The following is a 10,636-nucleotide window of genomic DNA, read 5'->3' on the forward strand; positions in this document are numbered from 1 at the left end:
ACCAATGGGTCTTCAACGAAGATGTAATGCGCATGTCTGAAAGAGGAAGTAGGTCAAACTTTGGGCTCCCGAAAAATATTAATTTTTCACTAAATTCACGATATTTATCTTTATCTAGATCATAGAAATCAGCTTGAATTCATTAAATACACATACTTTTCAAAAATTACTGCTTAAATACATTTAAATCAAAAAACTTAAAAACTGTCAAATTTGACAGTTGCTACCGCCAAATTAAGGTTTATGTACCCTTCTGTAGCCATTTTTGTACGAATTTTTCAAACCTCAATTGTATCAAAACTACAGATATAATGAATAATAGAGATAGGCCATTTTATACATATTCCAAGGGGAAACTTGATGCAAAGCATTATTTTTTACTGTTCCATTGCATTTAATAGAAAAAGAGGACTTTGTGGCAAATAAATCAAGATTTTTATAGAAAATCCACAGCCTTTAATACAAAGATTTTTGTTATAAAATTTGAAACATAAATTACTCACTTGATTTTCTATGATGTGCTAGTGTTTATTTTTTACAAAAAGTTCTAAGTAACCTGTAAATTTCAAAACACCTCGTGCTGAGTCACTAAAGTCGAGCGCACCCTAAAAGGTGTACTTGATTTTGGCCATATTTATACTTGTCTTAACCAATAACTACATTTATAAACTTGTTTTAAGGAAATCAATGCTAGCACTGCATGCAATAATCCTATATCTATCAGTCATCAAATTGCCAAATATGAGAGTACAAGGATAAAGGCTGTGGATTTTCTATAAAAATCTTGATTTATTTGCCACAAAGTCCTCTTTTTCTATTAAATGCAATGGAACAGTAAAAAATAATGCTTTGCATCAAGTTTCCCCTTGGAATATGTATAAAATGGCCTATCTCTATTATTCATTATATCTGTAGTTTTGATACAATTGAAGTTTGAAAAGTTCGTACAAAAATGGCTACAGAAGGGTACATAAACCTTAATCATGTGACCATTAAAAACCGTAAAACCGGAAGTAAACAAACTTATCACGTTCTATCCAAAACCAAACAGGCTAAACCAAGAGACAGTAACCTTGCATCCTTGAGTCGCCCAAGGAACGAAGATTAACACTGTAAGTCTACCTGTATTAACATCCTTCTATTTTCAGACATGATTTTCTTCCGCTTTAAAGCGGAATTCCGCTTTTTGACTTGTCCGTGTCCGATTTTTTTTTTAACTTTCCGTTTTTTCGTTTTTTATGTCAGATCCGTTTTTTACACAAGTCCGCTCCGTTTCCGGTTTAATATTTTACTTCAATCTGTAAAAAGCGATATGATTGGTTAATATATTCTTATCTCCCAATGAAGGATCGGATTACAAGCGGTATTAAATATCACTTTCGCTTTCAACAACATGGCTTCCAATGTTGTTGAACGCGATTTTGACACAAAATTATTAGATAAAGGGTTGAAAAATGTGTGGAAATGGGAATGGCTTGAGCGGAAAGTAGACAAAGAACTTGTTGGTCGATTCATTAGGAAGATTAATGTAAGAGGAGTTGCACATTGTAACTTGTGTAGGAAAGACATTAATTATTCCAGTCGAGGATGGAAGAGTCTGGAACAGCATCTCCTGAAAAAAGTGCTCCAAGACAACTTGAAAATCCGTAGCTCAAACTACAGCCTTTCTGGTAAGTACATTTTATTATATTTCATCTTTCTCTCATGCAAAGAAGTATGTTCTTTTAGGATAAGGAGAACTGTCCTGCTTCCTTGTGTAAACTTCTTTCTTCATTGCCCAAACTTTGATGGTCCTAGTAGAGAATTTAGTGAATTGAAAAATGAATATTCTAGGGACCGTTATGCCCAAATTTTCCTTGGGTCTGGACTTAGTTTTTTTTTGCTATTAATCTTTAAAAAAGTGGTTGAAGGCTTTGTGCATTTATTTATAAAAAATATATCAGGCAGTTGAGATGAATAGTCTCCGTTTTCATGGTTTAAATTTAATTTGACAATAATATTTTTCATTGTACACATTGACATGAATATGTTTTGTTTCAGGCGCATTTGGAAAAGCTAAAGAGACAGAACAAGTACCGTATGGTATCCATCCAATGTTTAAAGCCAGTGCCAAAATTCAAGAACCTGCACCAGTAGCTATTACACCACTGAATGACAGAATAGTGAATGCAGAATCAATGGTTTTATCATTTGTGGCAGAGAACTCACTGTCCTTTTCACTTGTTCCTGGACTGATAGACCTATCAAAAACTTTGGCCAGGGATAAAAAGGCATTAGACTCATTGAACATGAACAGGACAACTGCTTCTTACAAAACTAGGTTTGGTGTTGGAAAAACATTCCAAGATAATGTGATAGAGGAAATGAGGTCCAATCAGTTTTCTCTAAACATGGACGAATCAACCAGTTCAAATTTTCAGAAGGTTCTGACAATTCTTGTTAGCTATTTCTGTTCAGTGAAAAATGAAGTTGTCATTCATCACTTTAAATCAGTGACATGTATTAAAGTCAATAGTGAATCACTGTTTAAGAAATTGGTAACACTCATGGAAGAAAACAGTATACCATGGACAAATCTAATGTCTGTTTTGATGGACTCCTGCAATGTGATGCGTGGGTCAAAATCAGGACTTGAAACCAGGATAAGGACGGACAAGGCACCTCATTTGTTAGATGTTGATGGGGATGTGTGTCATCATGTTCACAATGCAGCAAAGGCATTCTGTAAGCCATTCAAGTCCTTCATTGAACTTCTGTATTATGACTTGTTCAGCGACTTCAAGTGGTCACCAGATCTTAGAGAGATGTTTCAAGAGATTTGTATAATGCTTAACATTAAGTATACAATGCCACAGAGATATGTCAGTCATAGATGGCTATCTGTATACGATGTAACCTTAGACACTTTAAGGCTCTTTGATGCATTGACAGTGTTTTATTTCCCCCTGCTAACTGAATCAGAGAGAGTCAAGTATCTACCTACAATTGTAGAAGTGTACCACAGGCTAGGAGTATCACAGTCTTCTAGAGAAAGAATATCAGAAATTAGAAAGGTATTACAGTTAATGCAAAAGTTTTTTGTTTGAATTTTTCAACATTTAATTTTTTTTAACTACAAAGTAATTTAAAACTGCATCAGTCGCATGATATTAACTTTTAACAGTACTTGTTTGTTTATGTGCATGATGTTTAATTTTGAAATTTTAATTTGACTTAACCATTTTAATTAACATTGTAAATGCAGCGTAAATTAATGATTGATTTAACAATTTTATTTTCAGTGATGCATATTGTTTTGATTAGAAGTGCAGCATGTTGTTGTTTTTAACAGTTATTTTTTTCAGTTGAGCATGTTTGTTTAATTTAACAATTTTATTTTCAGTTCAGCATGATCCTTCCCTAACTTCAGATCCATAGTCTATTGGTGAGTAATGTTTCATTTCTATGCCAATATAGTCAGGAAACTTGAATAATATGAGATGTTCATTCAATCTTTTCTTAGAATTCTTTTATCAAAAGTTGGAAGAGTTAATATTGGGATTTCTTTATTTATATTTTAGCAATTAACTACAATTATAAATAAACCAAAATGATGTATTTCCAAAATAAACATATTTTATCAATTATATTATTTTCATTTGATGAAATGAAATTAAATATGTATCTATTGTAAATTGTATGTATTTTGAGATCTTTTAAAAGTATTTTGAGGTCAGACTATATTTTTTCCAGGACCTTACCCAGAAACAGCTAACAAAAGAGGGCAGAGACAGAAAAGATAGAATCATTAATAAGATTTTTACAGAGAGAACATTATCAAAGATGGTTATGGGACTTTACTCATCAGTATTTCCTCTGTTGAAGAACTTTGTTTTACTGTTTGAGATGAAGGAGCCTCTCATCCACCAACTCCATGAAGAACAGGTATGTGTATGATATAAATTGTCAAATTCTACACCACAAATAAATATTTTCATTGGATTTCTGGTTGATGGTATTTTAAAAGTTTCTACCAATAAATTGTGATAGTGTTTTCTGAATGTTGTATGTTTTTATAGTATGAGTAATTTTGTGCATTTGACACATAACTTTACTTTTACACATGTTGATTGCAGTTTAATTTCCCAATTTTACTTTACAGGTGAAATTATTCAAAGAATTTCTTGGTTGTTATGTTAAACCAGAAGTAATCCTATTGGGGACATCTTCTCTTAAATTGAAAAAACTTGACATAAAGACTACAGGGAATTTGTTAAAACCAGAGAGGATGTTTTTGGGAGCTAAAGCTACTAAGCTGATCCAGAGCTTGTCCACAAGAGACCATGTTGTTAAAACTTTCCTGAAACAGGTATATATTTTTATATTTTTAAAGCTGTTCCTTTGACATGTATTTGTTATTTTATATGAGCACATATATGAACTGCTTTTGGATAACTATGGTGCTTGAAATATTTGTTATATCAAATGCTGATTGTATATTTTAAATATATCTGAATCAGTTAATTTTATTTTTTAGATTTTAAAAAAAATATATATAAGTAACTAAATAGAATTGATGATATCTGATGATATAAACATTGTGTTGCTGAAAGAAATGTTTTTTTTTTCAATCATATTAAATTATAAAAAAATGTTTACCATTTCAGGTAGAGGAAGCTTATACTGCCTGTGGAAAGACATTACAGGAAAAACTTGCTCTGAGTAACACTTTCCTCAAAGCAGTTTCAGCCATTCATCCTGATGCTAGTGGACATTCAATCACTCTGACATTCTTGCAGAAACTTCCAAATTTGGCTCCAAATGTTTTAAAAGAGGAAGAAACTAACACATACGATTTAGAAATTAGAAAATATCAAACTGATGACCTTCCTGAATTTGAAGATGGAACCAGAATTGACCATTGGTGGGGTAAAGATGACATCAGGAAAAGATATCCATGTCTCTGCAAAATGGTGAGGTCTTTACTGTCATGTTTTCATGGGCCTCAAGTAGAATCTTCCTTCAACATCATGAATGACATCATAGACAATAAGTCTGGAAGAATCAATATTGAGACATACAATGCAATTCAAAACATTAAGTATAGTCTCAAAGCCTGTGAAAAGGGTGCAATTACCTTTCACAACAAGAAAGATTTTCTTCATGAAGGCATAGATCCAAAACTTGTTAGAAACATGAGGACATCATGCAAGCAATATAAGCTTGAGTTAGAGATGAAAAGAAGTGCTCTAGAAGAGAAAAAGAAGAGGTTGAATGTAACAACAAAGACAGCAATGGTTACAAAGAGGAAAGCTAAAGAACTGTGTGCTAAAGCAGCCAAGAAAGCAAGAAAAACTCATCAGCAATGTATTGCAAGAGGGTCAAGTATTGCAAAGAAAAACTAGGATGAACATTCATGTACATATGTGTATATATATCTGTATATATGATGTTAACACTGTTTTTATATAAAATGGAGATTGTACATACTCTTTTAAAGAAGTTTTGCCTTGTCTTTGATGGATTGCCTAGTGTTGTATAAAAAATTAAATGTGGCTCTGTCTACATTGTATGTGAGACTATGGATGTTGATATTTTGTAAGTAACCATCAGTTCATTATTATTTTTTAAATAAGAGTTTTAACCTAAACCAGAACAAATATATAGAAAACAGGATGATTCAGGTTCTTCATGGCTTATGTTAAATATTCACATATTATATTATTTTCTACTTTTCTTTGAAATTTTTTGCAAAAAAAAGAAATTTATTTAAAAAATGCACTGTAAAATGATGTTTTCCAGCTTTCAAATTTAGTGCCAGGAGAGGCCAGAATCCAGGATTTTGCACCATTTTACCCCAGAGCTTCTGGGGGCCTTAAGCGGCCCCCAGACCCCTCGCCGTAAGGGCACCTCGCTTCGCGAGGTGCATTGACTCACTTCGTGAGTCAGAGTTTTGGAATTCAAAATTTTCAGTTTTTTTTTTTAAATGCCAGAATCATGTCTGTATTTTCTATCTTTTTTACCAACTGTCTCAAACAGCATGAATACAATTAAAACTATACTTGCAACAGTCCTACTCATGACTTGCATTGGAAAATCGTTAAATTTAGATATGCATAATTACTGCAAAACTGTAAACATGGCAAACAACACACATGTTCAGCTCAACAGTGAAGCTCCAGATCGATCTTGGTCAGTAACCTTGTCATCTCAAGAACCAAGTAAGTCAAACATTTCTTCACTTATGCTTAACATACAGGCAAAGAAATCATTGATAAAATATGACAAACTAGTACTTATGTACTTATGTAGTCTGCTACTTACCAACTCATATGCCCCTGAACCAAACCCAGGGCCACGTACACCAAAATATCCTTGTGGAACATGCACTCGTGCAGTCACATGGAAAACTGAAGCTGTCTGCTGTGACAGCTGCGGACAGTGGTATCACATCAACTGCCAACAAATTAATCGCTCCATGTATGAAATATTAGGAAACAGTAACATCTCATGGGAATGCGTCAACTGTGGCATGCCAAATTTTTCCACAACCTTTTTCAACACCACAATTGAGACATCAAACAGTTATTCAGAATTAGACATAAGTAACGAGCCAAATGGTGTGGATAACATCGGGCCACCAAATTTTACATCTTCACCCTTACCAAAAAACCAGGAGAAATACAGAAATAACAAAAACAAACCTAATCCATGTAAAACACCACTGAGAACACTTACCATCAATTTTCAGTCTATGAAAAATAAAAAGCCTGAAATAGAACAAATAATTGAATCTTGTGAACCAGACATAATTTATGGCACAGAAACCTGGCTCTCAAATACTATATCACCATACGAGTATATATCACCATCAAAGTACACCGTATACAACAAAAATAGAAAAGATGGATATGGAGGAGTACTACTAGCAGTATCAAATAAATACGTATCATCACTAGTAAATGAATTTGATACAGATTGTGAAATAATTTGGGCAAAAATAACATCACCAAATAGTAAAACGCTCTACTTAGGTGCCTACTATAGACCACCTTCAGATAAAGGGGAATCATTAGAAAACATGGGTATCTCTCTTAATAATGCATGCAAGAAAACAAATGCAAACATCTGGCTGAGTGGTGACTTTAATCTAGGCCACATAAACTGGGAAAAACACTTGGTATTACCAAACAAACCTGATCCAGCACTACACCAACAACTGCTTAATATTCTGGATGATAATAACCTAGCACAAGTAATTGACAAAAACACCAGAAATGACAGAACTTTAGATCTAATGTGCATGACAAACCCATCATTTATCAACAGAGTTGAGACCCTCCCACCAATAGGAGGAAGCGACCATGATATTGTCTTTTGTGAAATCAACTTTGCTATACCAACACCAAAACAACAACCACATAAAGCACTAATATACAAAAAAGCAAACTGGGAGAACATAAAGAAAGACCTTATTCTTATATATGATCATTTAAAAACAAACAAGACAAATATGACTATCGATGATATATGGACCACCTTTAAAACCAAAACAACAGAGACCATCAACAAAAATATACCAACTAAAGTAATTGGAAAAAAATCAAAATTACCATGGGTAAATAGAGACCTGAAAAGACTCATAAGAAAGAAAAACAAACTCTATAAAAAGAAAAGTCATGACTCTAAATACAAAAATAAATACAAAGAGATAAAGACCAAACTCCAAAAAGAGATGAGAATAGCATACTGGGCATACATCGAAAATATGATCTTTGACATCGATATAAAAGAACCAGATCAGCATTGCTTCAACAAACAACCAAAAAAGCTGTACTCTTATATAAAAAGCCAAAAAAAAGAAAACACCGGCATTGCATCCTTAAGAAGCGAAGGCACCCTCCATACAAACCCCTCTGAAAAAGCCAACATACTAAACCAACAATTTCAATCTGCTTTCACATCAGAAACTAACACAGAAATACCAACGAAAGAAGCTAGTACACACCCTAAAATGGAACTAATTAACATCAGTCGGGAAGGTGTATACAAACTCATAAAAAACATAAACACCAATAAAGCTACAGGACCAGATACTATCGCTGGCAAAATACATCGAAATAACCTCAGACATACTTGTAATCATTTTTGACAAATCTCTTGAGACAGGCAAAGTACCATCAGACTGGAACCATGCAAACGTTACACCAGTATTTAAAAAAGGAGACAAACATCATCCTGGTAATTATAGACCAATCTCACTTACCTGTATCTCATGTAAATTACTTGAACATATACTAGCTAGCAATATGATGAAACATCTTGAAGCAAATAACATCCTATATGAACTACAACACGGATTTAGAGCAAAAAGATCTTGCGAATCTCAAGTAATATCTCTTATACACCAACTAGCTCAAAACAACGATAAAAATATACAAACTGACTTAGTTATCATGGATTTTGCCAAAGCATTTGACAAAGTGCCACACAAACGCTTACTTTTCAAATTAAAACACTACGGCATCTCTGATCAGGCAATAAACTGGATCCAATCATTTTTATCTAACAGAACTCAAACAGTCCTTCTCGAAAACACGACATCCGAAAAAATTCCAGTAACATCAGGCGTTCCTCAGGGCACTGTACTAGGACCAATACTCTTTCTTATCTACATCAATGATTTACCTGACTACCTTAAACACAGCCAAATAAGACTCTTTGCAGACGACAGCATTATCTACCGGCCTATTACCTGCCAAAACGATTGTATTAAGCTTCAAGAAGACATAGAAGCAGCTATTAAATGGGAACACGACTGGCTCATGTCATTCCACCCTGACAAATGTAACATCTTAAGAGTCTCAACAAAGAAAAAACAAATACACTTCTATTACAACATGCACGGTCATATCCTAGAACAAGTACAATCAGCTAAATATCTAGGCATTACAATCTCTTCAGATCTCAAATGGAACAAACATATACAACAATCAGCAGCAAAAGCAAATCAATCTTTATCTTTTGTCAGACGCAATCTAAAAATTAGTTCAAAATTAGTGAAAGAAAGAGCATATCAAACTATAGTAAGACCGAAACTCGAATACTGTTGTACCGTTTGGGACCCATACACATCAGAAAATATATACAGACTGGAACAAGTGCAAAGAAGAGCTGCACGATATACATGCAACAGATTTCACAACACCAGCAGTGTATCTGATATGCTTCAAAATCTGAAATGGCAAACTCTACAAGAACGAAGGCTTAAAACCAGATTACAAATGTTCCACAAAGTAATAAATAACGAAATTGCTATACCATCACAAGATATTCTGATAAAAAGCCAGTCCAAAACAAGATCTACTCATCAATTAACATTCAGACAGCTCCAATGCAATAAAGACAGTTTTAAATTCTCATTCTTCAGCCAAACAATCAAAGACTGGAATAAACTACCACCTGAAATTTCAAACAAAACTTCTACATACAACTTTAAGGATGCACTTACCCATGAAGTACTCCTTAAAACCTTTTCTCACTTAAACTAAATGTACCTATTGTTTTTATCTTAATTTAAAAAAAAAAAATAGAATAAAAAATGTAAAAATTAAAAGTTCAATAAAAATTGTAAAGCTAAAAAATAAAGAAAAATTGAAATAAATTTTAAAATGCAACCTCAATCAGGCATGCGCCAGAAAGTAATCTTCAAAATGTTGATGGTTTTCTGTAACTAAAGAAGAAGAAGAACGCAGCGAGAATATCCCGCACCCGGAGGTGGTCCTTAATTGACTGGCCCTTAATACAATTGAATACTAGTTCAGTGAAAATGGACGTCACACTTAACTCCAAAACATATAAATGAAGTAAAATTAAAAATATACAAGACTAACAAAGGCCAGAGGCTCCAAAATCCCAAGCGGTTCCAGCTCTGATCAGCATACTACTCTACACTTATGTAGACTAGTTTGTGATATCGAAAAACCCTGGAGTAATAACTTTTCAGTAATACAGAGATTTCTTTCGTTGAAATCAAATACGTTACACGAGCGAATCGGACAAGTTGGGATATATACAAACACCATAAGATGGTGACAAAGGAACGTTACCATCAAACAATGGATAATTGACAATAAGAAACGAAAAATCATCTATTTTGGAATAAAGCTTCCCGTTAAAGATAAAGATATCATGATCCAGGAAAGGGTAGTGTTCATTGCCACCCGCAAACTTACATTTGTTCTCAAAATAATTAAACATTCATCGTAGAAAATTAGATAGAAAATATACCATTATAGTGGAAGATATTAGCAAGCAAAATCGAGGGAATTGTGCAAATGATGATACAAGCATGAAAATTACCATAAAGCATCATTATTATATACTTTGTAAGAAATAACTGCTGGCCATTAAAAAAAAAAATTTTCAAGATGGCCACGGCCATTTTCTAAAATGGCTGTTTTCTTTAGTTTGAAATACTGATTTTTCTTGAAAACTTTTCTATGAACTTGTTTTTAGTAAAAACCAATTACCAGGTTTGGTGGTTACCTTCCTTACATCACATATTTATTAAAAATGAATATTTGACATATCCAGTATTTGCGCATGCGCGAAAATGTAACAAAATTCTTTCAAAAACATTTGAACAATTTACTAT

At 33.3% G+C, this 10,636-nt stretch overlaps 2 protein-coding genes across 3 annotated transcripts; both read left to right on the forward strand.

Moving 5' to 3' along the window:
- The first annotated feature begins 1,576 nt into the window (after positions 1-1,576).
- On the forward strand, positions 1,577-5,743 carry LOC139503890 (uncharacterized). 2 transcript variants are annotated; one of them, XM_071293881.1, is made up of 4 exons: positions 3,381-3,424; positions 3,733-3,924; positions 4,142-4,348; positions 4,647-5,743. In XM_071293881.1, exons 2-4 carry the CDS (start codon positions 3,823-3,825, stop codon positions 5,382-5,384), a joined length of 1,047 nt encoding a protein of 348 aa, XP_071149982.1. In that variant the 5' UTR covers positions 3,381-3,424; positions 3,733-3,822; the 3' UTR covers positions 5,385-5,743. The 2 variants fall into 2 exon arrangements, with proteins under 2 accessions (XP_071149984.1, XP_071149982.1); XM_071293883.1 differs by lacking the exons at positions 4,142-4,348; positions 4,647-5,743 and adding an exon at positions 1,577-3,053 and having other exon boundaries at positions 3,383-3,424; positions 3,733-3,848.
- Positions 5,744-6,118: 375 nt separating this feature from the next.
- On the forward strand, positions 6,119-8,131 carry LOC139504040 (uncharacterized). The gene has a single exon (XM_071294096.1). The coding sequence runs from the start codon at positions 6,119-6,121 to the stop codon at positions 8,129-8,131; it is 2,013 nt and encodes a 670-aa protein (XP_071150197.1).
- Positions 8,132-10,636: the final 2,505 nt, after the last annotated feature.

Source organism: Mytilus edulis, chromosome 14, assembly GCF_963676685.1.
Source record: "Mytilus edulis chromosome 14, xbMytEdul2.2, whole genome shotgun sequence".
Lineage (NCBI taxonomy): Eukaryota > Metazoa > Mollusca > Bivalvia > Mytilida > Mytilidae > Mytilus > Mytilus edulis.